The sequence below is a fragment of the Micropterus salmoides genome, unplaced genomic scaffold (assembly GCF_014851395.1).
Source record: "Micropterus salmoides isolate LMB-PRFRI ecotype aquatic unplaced genomic scaffold, ASM1485139v1 Ms_hic_scaffold_14, whole genome shotgun sequence".
In the NCBI taxonomy this organism is placed as follows: Eukaryota; Metazoa; Chordata; class Actinopteri; order Centrarchiformes; family Centrarchidae; genus Micropterus; species Micropterus salmoides.
Window position 1 is genome coordinate 25,079,838 of NW_024040485.1, and position 20,995 is coordinate 25,100,832.

Sequence of the window (20,995 nt, forward strand, 5' to 3'; positions counted from 1 at the left end):
GTGGATTCTGTGCCTCTCCTCTCTTCCTCCAGACTCTGGGACCTTGATTTCCAAAGGAAATTTACTTTCATCAGAGAACATAACTTTGGACCACTCAGCAGCAGTCCAGTCCTTTTTGTCTTTAGCCCAGGCGAGACGCTTCTGACGCTGTGTCTTGTTCAAGAGTGGCTTGACACAAGGAATGCGACAGCTGAAACCCATGTCTTGCATACGTCTGTGCGTGGTGGTTCTTGAAGCACTGACTCCAGCTGCAGTCCACTCTTTGTGAATCTCTCCCCACATTTTTGAATGGGTTTTGTTTCACAATCCTCTCCAGGGTGCGGTTATCCCTATTGCGTCTACACTTTTTTTCTACCACATCTTTTCCTTCCCTTTGCCTCTCTATTAATGTGCTTGGACACAGAGGTCTGTGAACAGCCAGCCTCTTTAGCAATGACCTTTTGTGTCTTGCCCTCCTCATGCAAGGTGTCAAGTCAGCAGTCTTCCCCATGATTGTGTAGCCTACAGAACTAGACTGAGAGACCATTTAAAGGCCTTTGGAGGTGTTTTGAGTTAATTAGCTGATTAGAGTGTGGCACGATTCTAATTTTCAGAGATACTGATTTCGGGGTTTTCATTAGTTGTCAGTTAATCAAAATTAAAAGGAATTAAAGTTTCACTTTTTGAATGGAATTACTGAAACAAATCAACTTTGATGATATTCTAATTATATGACCAGCACCTGTAGTAAGGTCTGGTTACATTTCCTGGTCATTCCCTGTAGTTGTGACGACTTTATGGTGAATTTATCAATTGCAGTATCAAGTGCCGTAGGCTGGTGTTTCGTGCCAGTATAAGCAGGACAAAAATCACATTTTAAAATAAAATGAGGCAGTAAGTAGAATCTTAGCAGTTTACATCAGGTTTATTTGTATGGAGGGTTTAAGATTCATGTATGACCATTCAAATGAATCTGCAGACTATCAAGTCGAGATCACAAAGCTGATGCCCCAATGCCTTGTAAGTCAGGAGACTTGACGTCATCTGCTACTGGCCTGTTTGTGGTGCATCGTCAAGTCATCAGCTTAGACTGGCTTTCCTGTTCAGAAAATGTTGAGAACTTTAATCATTTTGTCCAGCGTTGAACAAATTCCATTAAAATGTTATTGCTTATTACACCTGAGAGTCCACTGCATCCGACACCTTTGGTAGGTTTTGGGCCTCAAAATCAGACGGATCGACGATGAAAAGGGGTCCCAACACAGAACTGTGACTAAAGCTGTGGGATTCTGACATGAGAGAGGGAGGGAAAATGATAAATTGCATGGAGGAAGAATACCAATATCAAAAAAACCCAGCAGAGTTGGCAGAAGTGATACCCGACACGGATTCTCTTTTGGAGCGGGAATTGCAGGTTGAATCACAGCAACTACAGATGGAGCTCTGAAGGGGGTCATCGAGTAGTTCCCATCTAAGGAGAAATCGCAGAGGGTCATTATACCAGCATAGTGTTGATAAACACTTGGAGAAAAAAAAAGCAGAATGCATGCTCTCCTATTAAAAATCCCAGATGTTCAAATAACATTTGCTGTTTATATTTGACATACAGATCATGTCGAGTTGAATAGTCATTTAAGGAAACCTTGTGCAAGCGGTTACTAAAATATCAGATTAATGTGGTGGAGTAAATTATCTCAAATGTAGTGCAGCCAAAGTGTGCAGTAATTAAGTTTTACATAAACACAGGACTTGATCTAAAGAATAGTCTGTTTTAGGAAATTTGCTCAGTCTTACTGAGACTTAGAAAATCATTACCCCAGCTGTAGCAAATTCAGCTTTAAGTGGTGGTGTTGAGTTTTTCTTGTTAATCTTAACTAAAAAAAAAAAAAGCTAACCGCTTCCTGGCTCAAGCTTATGGTGCACATGACAGCAGTACAGAACCTTTCATCCAACTCAGCAAGAGCGCAGATACATATTATCCAAAATGTCAACCCATTCCATTAATTCAGGATTACCTTCCATTGCTCTTTATATAGTGACAGGCTTTCTTGCCTTCATCAAGAACCTCAGGATCCCATGCTACAAGTTTACAGTGAATGTACACCTGAGGAGCACAAAAATAGTAGTCAAAATTTCTTATGAACATATTCCTTGTAGGTGTTACCATTTACCCTCTCACCTCCTCTCCGTGACCAAACGTAAAGGACTGCAGGTAAAGGATGACTGCAGACGAATGGTAACGAGGGAGGAACACAGAGTTTCCCCTTATGCTTTCCAAAAGACACCTGAAGAAATGTACAGATAGCAGTAAGACTTCTAATTAGGAACAATCATTGGAAAACACTTCTGTATCTGAATCCTACCCTTTATTGCCAATGATCTGGTGAACCTGACTGTCAGGCTGCAGCACTGGTGTAGTGGCTGCCACACAGTCCTCCATGAGCAGCAGCAAGGGTTGATGGGACTCCTGCTCCACTGCAGCCCATATTGGCATGAACGAGCCCAGTGGGATGACATTTGTTGTTGCTAAGCCTGTTAATTGTTCTGTAGGGAAAATAAAAATGATGAGATTGAGATCGTTGCTGTGAGTGTCCTTATTTTGTATTACTTACCATTGAGGAGTGCCATGTTGAAGACCAGCCTGCCTTGACCTTCTAATACACCTGACCCAGGGTTCAGGAAAGGTGGAACCCACCCCTCACGTCTGCAATATATTGGGGATGTTTTCTCAGCTCACATTTTAGCTTTAAACCAGAAATACATTCAAAAAGATACTTTACCTTTTATAAACACACTCAATGGGATACACAAAGGCTGCAGGTTTAAGTCTTGCTTCTGGCCTGTAAGTCAGTTCATTTTGATAGATGACAAGCTTTCCTTTCATCTGTAGAAAGGACAGATTATTAAGACACTGAAGTGGCCAAAAGGTATTTTAACTGAATATAGCACTGACATTACCTGTCTTTTAAATTTGCAGTCGGAAAACTGGTAGTCAAAGTGTGCCACCCCCTCTCCACTTGAAAGAACATCCAACTGAGATGGCATGCAGTTTCCAAGGAAGAGACGAACTGCATATGGCACCAACTCCGCGTTGATCCTCCATGTGATTCTTACCGAGCCTTTTGCACAGACTACTTGGATATCTGCAAACACATTCCCGTGTACATTAAAAACTTAAGTACACCTAAGGTTGACACATTTTTAGAAGCATGTGCAAAGAATACCTGCATTAGCAATAGCTGCTGCAAAAAAAGCCACAATTGTCACACCTAGATAGAGATTGGTCACCATGACTGAATGATCCTGATCATGCTGGAATTGATACAATTTGTAGACTTCCAGCCCAATTTGCTTGATGATCAACATCTGTGTGAGGGCAGGGCAGCATTTGGCCAGTGTGTACTTATGCTGGGGTGTTTTTATGCATTCTCACATTTTCATTTATAGTGTACGTGTTCATTTTGGCAATTTACTAACGCAGAGGTGGAAAGTCACAAAGTACATTTAGTCACGTACTGTACTTAAGTAAAATTTTGATTTTTTATTTTGCTTTCATTTACTTTACTACATTTCATACCTTCACTTTGCTTCATTTCAGAAGCAAATATAGTTTTTTTTAATTCTACTGCATTTATTTGAGAGGTTATTACTCATTATTTTACAGATCCATTTTTTTATTCAAAACATGAGCAGTTTATAAAACTATACACTGATTCATATTAGATTATTTAACAGTTAGTTAAATTATAAATATAGAATCCATGGCGAACAGCAACATTAAAATGCTAACATGTTCTTGCATGAGTGACAGCTAATGATCCAGTAATGAAAGTGTATTTTTATTTTTTGATAATTCTTATTTAACTTTTTCTTGAGTAAAAATTTACCTTTTACAGCAAGATATTGACAAGATATAGTTTTTTATGTTTTTTTTAAAGCGACGGATCTACATATTTCTGTCGATACGAAAGCTGCTGTGAACATAGAAATAGCAGATTTTTAAATTTCTCACAGCGGAACCACCTTTTCCCCATGTGGTTTGACGCGGTCGCGTCCGGAGCGTTAAGCGGTGCACACAGGAAGTCAATTGAAGTCAAGTAGGTTGTAAATCGCTAGAATATCAAGTGTTTTGGTCAGCTAACAGTTAATATCAAGTCAAATTGTAGTATATTGTTTATTCAACATGCTGATCAAAGTAAAGGTAAGACTATTTTATAAATCTACGCTTACAATTACCGCCGAGTGGTAGCTGCTGTTGCCCGCTAACATCAATAACCGGTTCGCTAATTTATTATTTCAGCCGGGGTGCAGCAACTTATGATATTCTTTCTTGAATGTATTTTATTCTCTGCTCACCGGTTTTCATTTCTGCCTGTGTTTGGCTCAGTAGTATGTAGAGCTACTAGCTATTAACGTGCTGCTCTTTGGGTAATTACTTTTCGCCATTCGGTAGCTATGTTATTTGATAGCTTGCTAACATAAATGCAACCATCAGAGCAGGTTAGCCAAGTCCTCGGCCGGTGTACAAGATCAATCATTTAGGGGCGATTATTGATCAAAATGCCATCCTCTCTCTGGTTCTAGCAGCTTTTATCTGTTTTATATCCTTGTGAACTAAATATATTTGTGTTTGAAGACGTCACTTTGGGCTCTGGTAAATTGTGACACGCATTTATCATTATTTTCTGATGTTTTGTGGACTAACAATTACAAATATCGCATTGATTCATCTAAAATGCAAGCAGTCGTTAGTTGCTGCCCTAGCAGTTATCCCCATAGACATAATTTTTTTTGTTGCTAATAACTGTCAAAAAACTGTGGCCATATTAAGAACATTTGCAGTGGCAATATAGCTGACTTTCCTAATTATGTCACAAAATCTGATGGGCCACAGAATTCAGTGTAACAGGGGTGAATCTCTGTGGAAAGGGATTGGTGTGTCGTCGCCCCCCCCCTGAGAATTATGCCTTGTGGTGGTCTGTTGCAGACTGTATGTGTGTGCATGTGACCAAAGCTGGTGTTGTATAATTGTGTAAACATTATGTTTCAGACTCTCACTGGAAAAGAAATAGAGATCGACATCGAGCCCACAGACAAGGTGAAATACAATCGTTCCTGTAAGATAGAAAGACAACACGCTAACCTGTGTACTGTAGGCTCTCAGGCCACTATCATTTCTAAATGTGGTGTTTTTGGGTCAATGAAGGTGGAGCGAATTAAAGAAAGGGTGGAAGAGAAGGAAGGGATCCCCCCACAGCAACAAAGACTCATCTACAGTGGAAAACAGATGTGAGTTCCTCCTTCGTGAGCTGTTTTGCTGCAATAGGTTCTTATTTCTCCGCAAGTCTTCTCTGAGCTATGTTATGCTCTCTCCTGTGTTCTTCTGCTCTCAGGAATGATGAGAAGACAGCTGCAGACTACAAGATCCAGGGAGGTTCAGTGCTCCATCTTGTGTTGGCGCTAAGAGGTGGCTCAACGCTCCACAGGCCCTGCATAGACCTCTCCTCCTCATCATGAATTGCGGCTGTGATGAGGGCCAGCTGAGTGCCAATGCTTTAGGTGTCTGTCACAGTCAAACCATGTTACAGCACAGAGATCTGAAATAACACGCAAACAAAAATCGACCAACAAGAGCAAAGAAAAGAAAAAAAACAACAACATAAAGGACGTTCAAATTCCTCTGTAATGTTTTTTTGTAAAGCCAGAAAGTCAATCTTTCCGAGTTTGACCAGTTGATGCAGGCACCAATGCAGAACAAAAGACAGTTTGAGAACACTGTGGTCTTTTTGCTTGTGAATAAATGCTGACGTTGATGTACGTGTTGTCCTCTAACACACACACACTGAGCAAAGACACCAAGACAAGTCCCTGCTGAGGATTCTGAAAACTGATTTTTATTAGAAAATGACATGAAACAGAAGATTTAAAGATGCAACTGTCAGGATACTCACCCTGGTCCTTCTTAACAGTTTAGTAGTGATCTAAAACAGTCTGGTAGAGATTGCACTGTAATCCATTTAGAGCACCATTGCTGACATCCAGTGTTTTAAAATGAGGTCCATGACTATGAGATGAGTTTTACTGATTACTGAGGTTATACACACTGGTTATTTGAAGGTGTGTTTCACAGACCACTTTTTTGTCCTTCTACAACAAAGGGTTGTATTAGAGATTTTCTTAAGACTTTAAACTCTTCTAATTGTGCCCCCTAAAATTAATAAGTAAAATATACATCTTGTAGAGAGCATAATTTTTCTTTTTGTATCACGATACACAGTCTTCAGAAAATACCATAACTCTGGAGCCCCTGTAAACAATAGGCAAGGAGATATTGGTCAGGATAAAACATGTTTATATCACTACACCACTTACATTTAAAACAATTTCTTGGCTTCCAAAACTAAATATAATTGCATTAAATGAGAAAACCTCGGTTCTTGAGGGGAGAAAGGCACAGGGGAAATAATTAGGAGGTGGATACTATGAACTATTCAGGTGGATGAGGCATGAAATACAGGAGCGACAAAGGACAAGTGAATGCAATACACAGGGTTGTGTTTAAAATCCTACACCTTTCAATCTCTAATTCACGTCTTGGAATCCCAGAAAAATCAAGTGTTCTGGATTAGAGTGTTTAATAATAGTAGTGGGTCATTAGTAAGTGTTTAGCTGCTTTCCAAAATAGTAAAGGCAAATATAAGGAAATCACTTCAAAGGGAGTAAACATGAGCCATGTGAGGACAATTGACCTAGTGGCCCATACTGATGAACAGGAGTCACAAAGTAAATATTTTTGGAGTGAAACAACTACAATCACCTTTAGTAGCTCTGATTAAAAACCTGGATGGTAGAAAGTTTCTGTGGACAGTCGTCATTGCAAAAATCCCAGAAAAACATTAAAGTAAAGTATTAAAGAAAAATATTTGAGTATTTTCATATTACACCAGCATAATCCAAAGCTTCTGCCATATTAAATAATGTCATCAGTCACATTTACGCTTGGTTTCCAGAGGAGATGGAAACGATGTCAGTTCATGTACGAGGCTGTGATTTCCTGTGAGAGAGCTGTTTTCTTCAGCCATAAAAACACCCAACAACACAGCTGCTCGGACTGCAGAACAGAGGGAATAAACCTTTCTGTCAGTGAAGGGCGATGCCTGATGACTCATTCACAGACTGTTTTCATAGGGTTGTTTGACCGAATGCCCAGTGTCAGTGGCCGCCAGCGCTGAGTCCAGGGAAGGAGTCAATCTGGACTGTATCCTGAAAGGCTGATCCTTGGCTGGTGTAAGATATGCGGACCCTCATCTTCAAGTTCACCTGGAAGAGGAATAAGGATTTAGATGCAGCTAGTATCGGTTCTGGGATAGGAGTAAAAAAAAAAAGATTTGGACCTGGCACAAACATCACCAAATAAACAAATTTGTGGGAGTTAAGCACAGTTTTAGAGATAAAGTGTGAAGATTCAATCCAATGTTGTATTTTCAAACTGATCTAACTTTTACTGCAGAAATTTAAAATTGAAGGGGTGTATTTCCTCCTTCCTTCATAAAGTTTTATATAAGCGAGGGATAGACCACACTCCTGACTGACCTGACCTTGCTCTTACTGCCAAATGCGAATCACAGCTTTGTGTGTCAACCCCACCTTGTTTGGGTTGTTGAGGACTACCATCTGGGTCACCTTAGCTGCGCCTCGGGCAGGAAGAAAGTCCCCACTGGGGGCCTTCATGTGTAACTGGACACTCTGGAGGAAGATCAAAAGGAACATTCAAGTTTAAAGCACCAAAAACACACGTATGTTGTTCAGGTTTATTTACTGCACTGATGCCCACCACTGAGAACATGACAGGGTCTAAAACTTGCACGTGATGCAGACCGGTCAAACATAGAGAGACAGTAACGGTAAAGTATCTGTGTATGTGATGCAGCACTGAAATGTGCAAATAAAATATAATCTGCCACAAACTGTTTTTTTTTTTGTTTGTTGGTGCACTGTGGCAGCCACAAGTCAACACCGACAGAAAAAGCTTGGTTGCTAGTGAGTTCCTCTGTGGATGATTAACAAGATGAACATGGTGAGTTTGGGCAGAGGTAATGAGACAGACCTTGGGCACCGCAGCCTGCAGGGTGAAGCTGCTGATGTCTGACTCAGTGGAATTGGAGGCTGTTAGTGTGACTGTCAGGCCTGAGTCTGACTGTTTCTCACAACTCAGTGTCAAAGTCACACCCTCTTTCTCATACACCGGCACTGTGGGAGCTATGGAAAACAGATATTGCATTAGTTTAAAACTAATATTAAGCAAATAAAAACAAAAAACATCAATGCCGGGGGAGATTTAAGGAGATTATCTGATGGCCTGATTCAGAGCAGTGAATACAATTTCAGTCCCTTTTTACTTTTTCTATTTTTATTTCCCAATTCCTAGACTTATTCTTGTTTCTTTCACTCTCCTAAACCCTTTCGGTCTAAACTATTGTATGTGCGCGCTTGTGTGAGGGTCAGAGACCTGGTGCAAGGGGTGCAGGCTCTAACACTCCCAACAGATCCAGGAGGTCTCCTCCAGCAGGGCTGGCTGTGCTCATGGGCAGGCCTGGGAATGTACCTCCTACTGCCGGCCTGGGCTGCAGAGTCTCCTCAGAGCCTCCCAGCAGGTCCAAGAGATCACACACCTGAGGAAAACCATAGACAGGACGAGGAAACAGCCTGGTTTAATCTTAACCTGAACAGAAAACATTGCTGTTGCTGTTGCAAACTGAAAGCAAATCTTTCATCTGAAAAGCATATATTTTTAAGATTTCAAAGTGCCGTTACAAACATAATCATAAAACTAGAGAAAAAGAAGGAGACAGCTGAATAGTGATTACAACGATTAACATGAATTAAGTTGAAAGTCTATTGTGTTTTTCACCAGAACATTGCTGCTGAACCTCCTAACTGAGCTTCATTACAATTTGATTTGCATAAAAGAGAAAACATATGGCCGGCAAACCAAACCCTGTATGGGAAAGGGTCAGAATTTACATGACAACACAAGTACTGACCACCTGGTGTCTCTAAGAAAATTAGACACCTCTATTTATTATGGACAGCCCATAACAGAGGGCATGATAATATAACTAAAATAAATCACATAAAAAATACATAGAAGCTCATTAGGGTAAGGCAGGAATTTTGCTGTGTCAGCAGGACCTGTGCTGACATACTGGTTCATAGATGTTTAACAGGTCATAAGACAGCTTGGAGCCTGACCTGATGATGCTTGAAAAGTTATCAGTAAAATCTTGAAACTCAATAGGTGGCCAACGAAAAGAGGTCAGACAGAGAGAAATGGGATTGTGAAATCTAGCCCGAGGTCACCAGTCTAGTCTTGACCAACTTGCCGTCATAAACATGAAATCTGTGTCAATGTAGTGTACCTGGTTAGCAGGTTGCTGGGGCAGCACTGGCTCTCCCTGCTTGACTTTAGCTGATTTGATTTCCTTGATGGCCTCCCCTGTCGACTCTCCGTTGGTATGACCTGGGGAGTTCTTTTCAATCACAGGCATCCTCTCCAGTACCGCTGCCCTGCAAAGAAAAGGATCATGTCAGCTGTTTATGGCCAGAAAATAGTACCTATTGTCAATTGTAAAATTTAACCATAACATTGTAATCACAATATAAACGAAAATACTTGTAATTTTCTAGGGACAGAAACAGAATATTACATGATTTCATAAAGAACAGGAAACGTCAACTTCTTCATCATGCTGCATACCTCATGTAGTCATATTTCTTTAACAGAGCATTGTATTCAACTGCCCTCTGCTGAAGCTCCACATCTAAACAGCTGCCATAGATGCTGACGATGCTTCTGATCCGACTGGCAGGGGTAGGGGAGATGAAGAGGAAGAGAAGCAGTCAGGCGGCTGCTGAGAAAAGACTGCAACTATTGAGAAATTGTCTTAATCACAAGTCTTTTCTAAACAACCCCTTATAATTGACTGTTAGACTGCTGAAACTCAATCATCTGTCCTAAAGTCTGTTAGCGACCAGAAGTGCTGTGCCAACATTGATAACACTCTTTATATGTAAAACACTAGCATCAAATCTTTGCCACAGTGGAATGTGAGACAGAAAATAAAAGAGGAGATTTAATAGAAACATGTAGCTTAACATATGGAAATGCAAATTATGGAATAGTACTTCTGTTTTTTTCCCCATTTAGCCTCTTTTATCTTGCGAATGCAGCCTTCATTTAGCCTTCGCTGAAATGTGTTGCAGTGTTGAAGCAATCAAATGCAGGTTGGCTGTGTTTGGAAATGTCACTGCGTAGGCGGGTTTTGTTCCTGAATAAGAGTGGGTTTTTTTACTCAACACATTACAAAGTAATCATTAACTCAACATCCAAGTACTGCACTACACACTTCTTTTCCTTTTGAGTTGCACGGCAAAATAAATAAATAAATCAAACTTTGCCACTTTAAACCAGCCACAGTTAATGTGCTTCACTTGTATCCGGTCACTGTTTGCTGTGAGCGACTGATAAAAGTGTTTCTTACTCCACGTTATCAGTGATGCGTGTGCTCAGTTTCATGGTGGCGGTGAGAGCAAAGCCTCTGGTTGCCGGAGATGACATGTGGGACTGCAGAACAGTTTCCAAAGCATCCAGAACGTCATCCTCCGTGACCTGATAGAGAGACGTGCAATCACTTTTATATTATGCTGAAACTAGAGGACAGAAATGTCACATTTTAGCTTCTAGTATTCATTTAATTGACGACCCATCACATTTACTGTATGATGATGACACAGACCCTTAATTTATGAGTTGGGAATTGAGGACTGTGCGTTTTGTTTTCTTCAAGCATATGTTGCTGCAGTGTGTCAGTATAATGTGCACTGCATTTTTTGTCAAACTGTGTGATTGTTTTTTCTTTGCATTTCCTGTTGAATAAATCTGACTTGGTATTGGCTCGTGCTAACTACTCAGATCCCCTGTTGTTTCCAAACCAGCTGCCAGTGTGGTAGAAAATGTACAATGTTTCTTTTCGTTCCTACCAGAGAGGAGGCATTTAGAACTGAATCCTTTCATGATCTAGCAATAGTTTGAATCACTGCTACTAATTGTTATTTGTATCATACTATAAAACTGTGTTGGTGCTGCATGTACCTGAACAGGCTCAGTCTCCTGACACTCTCCTCTCAGCAGCAGATCTCCATATTCTCCTATACACCAGCATGCCACCTGCACCAGGGATTGCTGCACATACAAATATTACACTCAAACAGTTGCACATTACACTCGCAGCAAAATATAATCATAGAGGAACACTTTATGGTCTTGGGTGATTGGCTTGCTGGTCAGCTTAGCAGTTTGGAACATCAGAGCTAATTTTTCCTGAATTCACCGAGAGTTAATGTGGTGGAAGATGGGAAACTGCACCACGCTGCAGATGAGTACATGCTCGTCTGACTTGGTTCCAAAAATAAACCTGGATGCATCAGCCAGTTTCACACTGAAAGCGTAGCTATTTTCTCTGACACAGAATAAAACCAGCTCTCTTTTAATGAACATGATTGTTGCAGCAAAATGAGTTGAAATTTATTGATTTTTTTATCTGATATTTAGAGAACAATTCATCTCGAGGAGGATCATATCAGAGGATTTCAGATGACAACAGATATCTTTGGGATCTCAGTGGGCATTAGGATATAGTATGGGTTCAAAGCCAAGTACACATGCTTTGCTCAGTATGAAATTGTGTACAATGGATGCAGGCCTTGGACTGGCTGACCAAAGTCTGATCATTTTGCCTTCTGTTTCACTTTTATTGTATATGAAGTCTTTGTCAAAAGGCTATAATTAAATAGTTTGTTCCAACACCTGTTGCGAGGGTCCTGTTGTTTCTTCCTTAATAGCTTTTTTCATCCTAAGTATAAAATGAATGGGCAACATTAGGTGAGGTCAGGTGTGTTTTATTTGAATTGCATTTATTTGATTAGTTAACTCCATTTTATGATTAGTTCCAATGACCGGTGTGTGGGATTAAGTGGCATCTAGCAGTGAGGATGAAACCAAGTGATAACCCTTCCCCTCACCCTCCTGTTCCATGCAAGTACGTGAGCCTATGATGGCCAAAAAAATATGAAAGTCCCTCTCTAGAGCCAGTGTCTGGTTAGACCTTTCTGGGCTACTGTAGAAACATGGCGCCGCAACACGGCGGTCTCTGTGGAAGAGGACCAGCTCCCTCTGTACACATAAAGGGCTCATTCGAAGATAACAAAAACATATCAATTCTTATTTTCAGGTTCCAAGAAACATTAATAAACAGCCTTACCTTAATCAGCTATACTGAGGTATTGATTTGTGAAGAAATGTAAAATAAAATTACCTTTTAATTACAAAACCTCTTTGCATTTAACAAAGACTTAAAGTATTAATATAATCAAATTTTGACACACACAGTGAATAAGTGACCAACAAGCCAAACTCCCTAAAACTTTTGAGCACTCCAATGCCCAGACACACACACACACACACACACACACACACACACACACACACACACACACACACACACACACACACACACACACACACACACACACACACACACACACACACACCTGAGAGATGTCAGCGAGCAGGGCCCGGTAGAGCTTGTGGACGGTGTAGCAGTGCAGCTCTGAGGCGTTGGTGATAAGCTGGATCAAGTTGGGCACTGTTTCGTCTCTCACATCGCCCCCTGCCTGGCAGTGGAGATCAGAGTCAATCACAAGCGAGCACACACACACACACACACACACACACACAAACTCAATTAGCTAGACAGCTGGCTCAAGTATTTGGGTTGCCCTACATTTCCTCCAAGACACAATGACCTCACTTGGGAGACATTTCCATCACAGTTCATTTACATTATAGAGGACATTTACAGATATTTACCACACTTTAATTTATGCCACATCTCCATCATTACCCTTTCTATACACGCCATCCTTTAGTGAGAACAGTTAAAAAAAGATTAGAGTAAGCATTAGCTTTTACACCAATCTATTCCCTTACCTAGATGAAGCACAAAATATAAAGTAAGGATGGAACAGAGGGCAAAGTGGAAAGTGTTATTTAAGGATAAAGGGCCTATTCAGGACCTGGGGCTGTATGTATGAAAGTTTGTACAGAAGAGGTACACATAATTTCTTGTAAAATGTATTGTTAATCAAATATGTATTGTTAATCAAATATGTAGGCTGTGTATGCATTTGTCAATGCATACACAGCCTTCACACACGTACATACACAATGGCATAGTGCATTCATGAAGACAGTAGGCAACTCTAAAAAAAAAAAAATAGGGTTGTGAGTGAGAAAGTCATGTAAGAGGCAGCAGGGTGAGTGATCCAGTCTGTATTTACCGTGGTGAGGACATGCAGGATGGTGTCAATGTGCCAGCGCTGGGAGGGCGCATACCTGACAGAGACAGAGACACACACACTCAGTGGTGCTTTCAGGGTGAGTCTCACACACATAAAGTCCATCTGCATTCTCTCACTACTTATATACAGACACACAAAAACACAATGCGTCAAGTGGTAGAGTGATATACAGTAGAAACAGAGAAGGCTATTCATCGTCACGGTGCCACTAAAAGAGACAGGGATATCACTGCGTGGAGACAGACACAGGGTGAGACATGTAGCCACACTAATATTAAGCACAGAGACTTTTTTGTTACAGCCTTAACACTTAAACGGCTGCATTAATTCCCATTTTTTCATCTTCTTTTAGAAACAGCCAATCCCAGCTTGGAACGACAGAGCACAATAAATGTATTCACATGCACATGAACGTATGTGTGCTTGCATGCATAGATACAGCATGTGTGTAATACAGTCGTGTATGTGCGTGTCGCTCACCTCTCGGCAGCGTTGAATATGCCGCTGGCAGCTTGAGCCCTGAGCTCAGGTGGGCAGGAGGAGAGGAAGAGGAGCAGCTCCTTCATCATAGAGCGGATGTTGGAGGCTGACACCAGCGCCAAGGACAGATCCAGCGCACGGCTGGAGAGTTAGCCAGAGAGGATTAATGTGGGTAATTCTGGGATCAATTATGTATAGCTTTTATTATCTTCCTCATTAGTAGGGCTGGAAATCACTAGGTAGTTCACAGTATACTGCGATCATGATATTTTGTCCACAACAGTTACATTTTCACAACAGCGGTGATTACATAATAAACTGTGAAACTGATATGATATATTTACAGCTCAAAAAAGATAAATATAGTTTTAAAAATGCAACATTGTTTTTGAGTAAAGCATGAAATCCAACCTGTACTTGTCCCACCCCTACTAGTTGTAAGGTACTAGTTAATGAATATATTTCTGGGTTGCGGTGCTTTCAGACAGTGATTCAAGGGTGAAAGTGTCTGAAAGTACCTTGTGGAAAAAGATGCAGGAGCTGATGTTACTGGTATGCGAGTTCACAGAATTATAAACATCTTCACCAGCAGAAAACAAACATATGGATGAAGAGAAACAGTCTTGGAGGGACATTAGTTTCAAAGTCATCATCTGCTCTGGATCAATAAATTTTTATGATATTAGTTACAAACAACTTGCTATATGAATCACATGGCTGTGTGATCAGTTCAGAGTAAGTAGATCAACCTGTAGTGAATGGTATTGTTAGTAGGATCAGCAGCAGCCAGTACCCACGACGGGTGAGTTGCACCCTGCTGTTGCCCAATCAAAATATAGAATATCGATGTTGCCTAGTGGCAGACACGAGGGCAACGGGTCGCAGTCCAAAAATATACACACCACTTTTATATCATCTTGCTTTGCTGAACCTAGAGGAGGGACCAAGTGATTCTGCATTTATCTACAGAAATCCATTAAGCATTATAATTGTTTTTGGTGAGAGTATCAAAAAACATCCTCAACATAAAATAAGGAAATACTTTGACATTTTGTACAAAATGCATGTACAAAGACTCACATTAGGGGGTGACTTTGGAAAAGCATGACCTCAGTGTCAAGTTTACTGAACATCTGTGAAATAACAGCTGTGTCTGTGTCAAAGTTACCGCTTGACAGAAGCGTCCTGGTCCTTCAGGCAGTCCACTATGGTTCCCCGGTGGCGCTGCACTGCATTGTGGTCTGTCCCGACAATCTTTTGAAGAGAAATCATGGCAATGTACCTGGACACACATACAGAACAGCCACAAATACAGATGTCATGCTTTATGCTTCATATTGCATTATGATGAAGCACTGTGACTGAACTGAGAAATCATTTCTATCCATCGGCTAACAATCAAGATTAATTGACAGTGCTGTAAAAATTTTACTTTCTCAAATTGGGAAGATAAATAATTTATCTTTCCACTTGAAATGTCTCATGAACTGATCAAGTATTTATGGGAGCACAGGAGGAGTTATCTAGCCAGGCAGGGCTCACAGGAATAAACCCGTCCTATTACTGTCACACAGCCACAGAGAGATTCAGGGGCTCTGCCAAGTAAAAACCAGACAGGCCTACTGCCGCCCCAAAAATAGTACCATAACAAAACTCCAAGGAACCTGTAACAGGCCTGATGCCTGAACACTGCCTGATGAAAAATGACATGGCCCAAAATTGAGACATCAGCACTGACAGATAGTGACTTCCTGGCAGGGCTCAGACTGATAAAAGCCTATTATGAGGTTTCTCTATCAGGGTGCAGTGAGTTTGCCGTTGGCCTTGTGGAATGGAAAAGGTAAAGTGACCCAGAGAGATAAGGCAGGAAAGAGGGAAATATAGGGGAAGAGAATTAAAGGGAAAGAGAGACAGGAATGGAGGGAGGAAATAGCATAGAGGGAAGGGAAAACTAACCGAATGTTTCTGTCGTTGTTCAGGAGAAATCTTCCCAGAATATTCACAGCCAGAACCTGTGGCACAAGTTAAAAGAAGCACATGTGCATTTATTTATTAATTAGGTAACATTATTCTTCACGTTTTAATGTGGTTAAACACAGTGAGAAGTGTTGCTTGGCTCTCACCCTGAGGCCGCTCTCCGACTTGATGTCTAGCACAGTGAGAACAGTCTCGTACAGCACAGCGTTGCCCACAGTCTTAGTGCTGTCAGTGTTGGTCGCCACCTGTATGGCAGGTCAAACGCACATCACACATTAGTAATACAACGAGATGAGTTCATTTATTTGTAACAGATATTAAAGTTCTGTGAAACGTTTTTGAAGAAAGAATACATTTTTGCTTCTCTCTACCATCAACTGACATAAGTAATTCAAGCTTTTACATTTGTTGTTTTAAACACCCAGTTTGTGGTTAGTCTTTCCACAGGGACATATTCTGGCACACAGGAAAACAAACTGGGTGACTAACTGTAGTTAGCGTGAGCAGTGATACCCATAATGGCTTTCCAAAGAAAGAGGTGACGTCCACAGAAACTTCACCTAACAGTTTGTTTATTATTTGTGTATATGAAAGTGAACACGGGACCTGAGCTAGTAGGTCGTTCATAGCGTCACTGGCTGCCTCGTTGCTGTGACCAAGAATCCTCAACAACCTCAAGATGCGTACCTGAGGAGAGAGGCAGGCGAGAGTGAACAGATGGACTGCAAGTTATTTTTATACACAGAATCAGCAAAAATAGGAGGAAGGACAAAATGATAAATCTGTGTGTGCTAGTGGGAAAGAAACTGAAAATAAAATGAAACTATTCATTACAAGTCTGCACCAGATTAAGACTGAATCTGAACCATTAAGAAAGAAGAGTGGCACTTTTGATGAAAGGAAGGAAGGAAAATTAAGAATCATACTAAATTATTTATAACAGAATTCTCCAATGTTATTAAAGTGTTATTTCTCTACAGTCAATGTAGGCATGCCAGTAAAGCATCCATTAAAGTGAATTAACAAAACTAAGTAGAGGGATATAATACTGTTTTGCAAGTGAGTGGAGATGCAGTGGAGTCCAGACTGACCTGTAGAAAGGGATCACTAATGCCCGCCACGTCGTGCTCTGGAGAATAACCTGAAATGACCAGCCCTTTCATGATCTGAACCAGATCTGGAACTGTCTGAAATACACACAGCACAAACGTATTACAACAGAGAGATAGAGATAGAGAGTGTAGAGACACGTATTAGATCAAGTGTGTGTGTGTGTGTGTGTGTGTGTGTGTGTGTGTGTGTGTGTGTGTCCCTCATACTTTTCTGAACCGCTCTAATGTCTCTCGATTCCGCTCACACAGCTCAGTGATGAGCACCACAGCACCATGTAACACACCTACAGATATACAGAGCCAAAACCATGAAGAAGCAACATGAAACTAAACGGTAAGCATGTTACTAAGGTGTTTCATAAAGGTGCATCTACTGACCGTGGTTCTTCTCAGCAAGGAGGGACCGGGCTGCCGGGGCAAAAAGCTCCCCCAATTCCTGGACTTTTCTCACAATGTGAACAGCACACAGAGCAGCCTGGAAGAACAGTGGGGTATCATCAGCACAAAGGATTGAAATCTGTGTACAACAACTGCTATAATCAGGCCACAAATATGCTGAAACTAAATCATACTGAGATGGTTGAATGACTGCACAAAAGGACCATTAATGGATAACTAGTAATGAGTAGGACATAATCAATCATAGTACCTGTTAAATGAACAATACTTTTTTAATATGTTGTTTTTTCACTAGACAGTGGTTACAACATGTAATTAGGGTTGAAAAACACTATTTTTCTCTCACAGTTGGTTAACTGTATTATTGCCATTATCACAGCAATAAATATAAACCAGCATAAACCACATGCAAATATATAAATACAGTATAATAACTACAGAATTACGTTTAAATGGTGATTACAGGTTTTAGTAATATTATTATGTTTGCTGCTGCATCATGTTTGGTCCCCACCTTCTTCTTTATGTAAGAGTTGGAGGCTCGGAGCAGCCTGTCAATCTCTGGTGCCAGATCTCTGCACATCTCAGCTGAACCCATACAGGCCAGCGTGCACAGAGCCAGAGACTGCACATACTGGTTACTGTGAGAAAGGTCACTGGAAAACACACATATGGAGGAAAACACACAAATGACAGTGTAGATCCATGTGTATTAATGAGTGTAAATCATGGGAATATCTTCCATTCTGTATACTATCTGATCCTCTTTTCTACATTTTGTCTACTCCCCATTTTGTCTACTACGATTCCTCTGTTTATGAAGTGTACCACTGTAAATTATGATAATTAAGTGTTGTCTAACATGATTATGTTATTTAAGATGTTCTACACCAATGATGTGAATGGTAATTTATATATATACACACTAAAAGCTTAATTAAAGCTCAACTTTTTTTCTCATATGCATTAGTACTTCCCAAGACCTGTAAACGGACTGTGATGTGTAAAATCAGTGGAGTTCCCCTTTAATTGGATATAAATGCTAAATATGGGGGTTAAAATAAAGTGTTCACTGTCCTTACTTCTTAATAGAGTTGGTAATGAGCAAGCTGGCATCCTGCTTCTCATCCAGTAGCATCATAGCTCCCAGATATCCCACACGCTTCTCGCTGTAGCGAGGGCTGGCTATCATGCGTACACACTCCATCTAGTAGGAAGAGCAACAACGCCGTCAAATGTGAAGTTACTTGAAATACTGACACCACTGACAGCCCGAGGGAAATTTTCTGCTCTTTGCCTGCCTCAAGTGGAGATCAGGCTCATCCTCAGAGCAGCAGCCCTGGAGCTGGGAGGGGGTCATTGGCCCAATTCTTTTTGACATGGGTTTGAGATGCTGACTTTGCTTGAAGGAATCAACCACAATTCATATTGTTCTAATGACAGGGAAAGTCCTAAAGAGCAAGAAGTTTACATACGCATAGCAGCATGTTTACTGATATTATTACAGCCTTTTGTATTTAGCATGTGATTCCGCAGTGTGCTGTTCTTTACACATTTTTGCTGAGCCCACAGATAATGTCTGCGAGGGATCAGTGCTTAGGGACATAGTGGTTGGACAATGTGACTGGGCCACTGTGTTGCACAAGGACAATTCAGCGATAAACTGAACCCAGATCCTCCAGCTGCATGATGGCTTATCACCCTGCTAACCCCATTAACCCAAGCAAACCCATGACAAGCATTAGCGAAATCCCCTCACCTGACCAAAGTGAGCGGGGTAGCCCAGCATGTGCACGTAGAGCAGCTTGGCCAGATTGTGCGATCGCCCCCCATTGTCGGATTGTCGGAACTGTGCCCGGATGGCTGCGCACTCCCTCTGGATGACACCCCGCTCCTCACACTGCGTCCGTGCAGACCTGATGGCCCGGATCATCTCCTGCAGGGGTACTGATGGAGACATGGCTGTGTGTGTGTGTGTGTGTGTGTGTGTGTGTATTGGTGAGTGGTTGGGTGAATGCATTGGTATGTGTGCATGTGGTTTTATGGACATGTTAAAATGGAGAATTAACAGAGAGCTAACCACTTAACTTTGCAGAGGACTGTGCTTGGTTTCACTTCCTCTAACCTCTAGGTGTGTAATTAGACAATGACAAAGCTGTTACTACACCTTAATAAAAGCTGTGCTGTCACAAAACCACATAATTAAAGTGTGTATATTTAAAAAAACAGTTCAAACAACTTCCTTAATTACATTACAGGTCTGGAACACCGACTGTTTTTTGTGGTGACAGATTGTTGAAAGCGTTTTTAACTCCAAGAGCTGACTTCATGGGAAGTTACTGATAATAACCAAACGTTACATTTAGCTATATTACTTATTAACGTTGTAAAAACAAATTTAAATTAACGAGTTAACTAACAAGTTAGCACGACACTCCCCCAGTCGATGATGTGGATCAGTAAAATGACCCAGAAGCTAGCCAACCGACCCAACAGAGCTAACCTTGCAGATGCTGTCAAGCCTGTTCAGTCAGAGACTGTCGAGCTAAAGCGCTAGCTAACTTAGCATGACAGTCAAATACACTGTAAATGACCAAAATGACAACGTACCTCTACACTGTACAGGGAGACGCCAGTATTTAAAAAGTAACCCGGTTCAACAGAACCCCCTCCAATACACGGCAGCAATCAGTTGGCTGGAAACCCCAAATACTGTGTCCATGTAACATTGTAAACGGAGGAGAAATAATCACACCACTTCCTGTCACACCTTTCAAAATAAAAGCCATTTGCTAAACACTGCTTTTGGCATATTGTTTCAAATATGTTTACTGTAACTGTAAGTACTGTTAAAATCTGTCAAAATGTAAGGGAGATTATTAACAGGCCTTCTTCATATGAGACATCTTGATGTGGGAAAAGCACAGGTGCAATTATTAAGATTATTATAGTATATATATAAAAAAAGAATACTGCTTATTTTATCTAAAATCATTTACAAAAGATAAATCTTAAATAGCCCAACATGTATGATTTGTGTAGAAACAACACCAAGGAATTATTTCTGATATTTCCTGAATAGGGGGAAATATGGTACAAGGTCTGACAGGTGTGAAAGACAGAAAATCAAATAGGCAAACCATGAAAGGTGAAAAGCCTGATTATTCGTAACCCATTAGAATTATGGGTGAATAACTAGGTTTATCGGATAAATTGTCCCGTTTTTATTTTATTTTTTAAGGACGTGAAAGAGGTTCCAAATTATTATGTAGAATAGCCCCATAATCGTGACTCACCTATAATAGAGGTGACAGAGGACAGCAAACTACAAAAGGAGCAGGACGATTACTCCAGCCTGGCAAACTGTCCAACTACCCCAGACTTCTACAGACCAAGGCCCCAAAACTGAACAAAATATTAACAAGCTCTCATACAGTCTTCTATGCGGACTGTAGTTAATCAGCATTTGTAAGTATATAATAAGCAATAAAATATGACACAGGCTGTGTGAATTACAAATCCTTGCTCGATATAATCCACTCAAAATGCCAAGTTGCCAAGTTTCTATTATTTATTATAATAAATATAATGATAAAATGATTTATTATTTAAGCATTTTATTTTGAAGG

General features: G+C 40.7%; 3 protein-coding genes across 3 annotated transcripts; 1 reads left to right on the top strand and 2 right to left on the bottom strand.

Annotated features, from left to right (window-relative positions):
* Positions 1 to 878: 878 nt before the first annotated feature.
* On the bottom strand, positions 879 to 3,285 carry LOC119902506 (zona pellucida sperm-binding protein 3-like). The gene is made up of 10 exons (XM_038718736.1): positions 3,204 to 3,285; positions 2,938 to 3,122; positions 2,760 to 2,863; positions 2,592 to 2,683; positions 2,343 to 2,523; positions 2,159 to 2,264; positions 1,995 to 2,083; positions 1,359 to 1,450; positions 1,159 to 1,268; positions 879 to 1,078 (listed from the first exon to the last, which is right to left on the bottom strand). The coding sequence occupies exons 1-10, from the start codon at positions 3,268 to 3,270 to the stop codon at positions 1,052 to 1,054; spliced, it is 1,053 nt and encodes a 350-aa protein (XP_038574664.1). The 5' UTR covers positions 3,271 to 3,285; the 3' UTR covers positions 879 to 1,051.
* A 737-nt stretch (positions 3,286 to 4,022) lies between these two features.
* Positions 4,023 to 5,792, top strand: nedd8l (NEDD8 ubiquitin like modifier, like). The gene is made up of 4 exons (XM_038718737.1): positions 4,023 to 4,180; positions 5,030 to 5,077; positions 5,186 to 5,268; positions 5,373 to 5,792. Exons 1-4 carry the CDS (start codon positions 4,163 to 4,165, stop codon positions 5,494 to 5,496), a joined length of 273 nt encoding a protein of 90 aa, XP_038574665.1. The 5' UTR covers positions 4,023 to 4,162; the 3' UTR covers positions 5,497 to 5,792.
* A 59-nt stretch (positions 5,793 to 5,851) lies between these two features.
* Positions 5,852 to 20,113, bottom strand: ap1g2 (adaptor related protein complex 1 subunit gamma 2). Its single transcript, XM_038718735.1, has 22 exons — positions 19,977 to 20,113; positions 19,126 to 19,328; positions 18,449 to 18,573; positions 17,881 to 18,022; positions 17,346 to 17,442; positions 17,175 to 17,251; positions 16,947 to 17,042; positions 16,462 to 16,542; positions 16,002 to 16,100; positions 15,835 to 15,890; positions 15,047 to 15,160; positions 13,879 to 14,019; positions 13,378 to 13,432; positions 12,589 to 12,711; positions 11,132 to 11,221; positions 10,521 to 10,648; positions 9,737 to 9,841; positions 9,399 to 9,546; positions 8,489 to 8,651; positions 8,087 to 8,238; positions 7,627 to 7,725; positions 5,852 to 7,299 (listed from the first exon to the last, which is right to left on the bottom strand). The coding sequence occupies exons 2-22, from the start codon at positions 19,324 to 19,326 to the stop codon at positions 7,192 to 7,194; spliced, it is 2,400 nt and encodes a 799-aa protein (XP_038574663.1). The 5' UTR covers positions 19,327 to 19,328; positions 19,977 to 20,113; the 3' UTR covers positions 5,852 to 7,191.
* Positions 20,114 to 20,995: the final 882 nt, after the last annotated feature.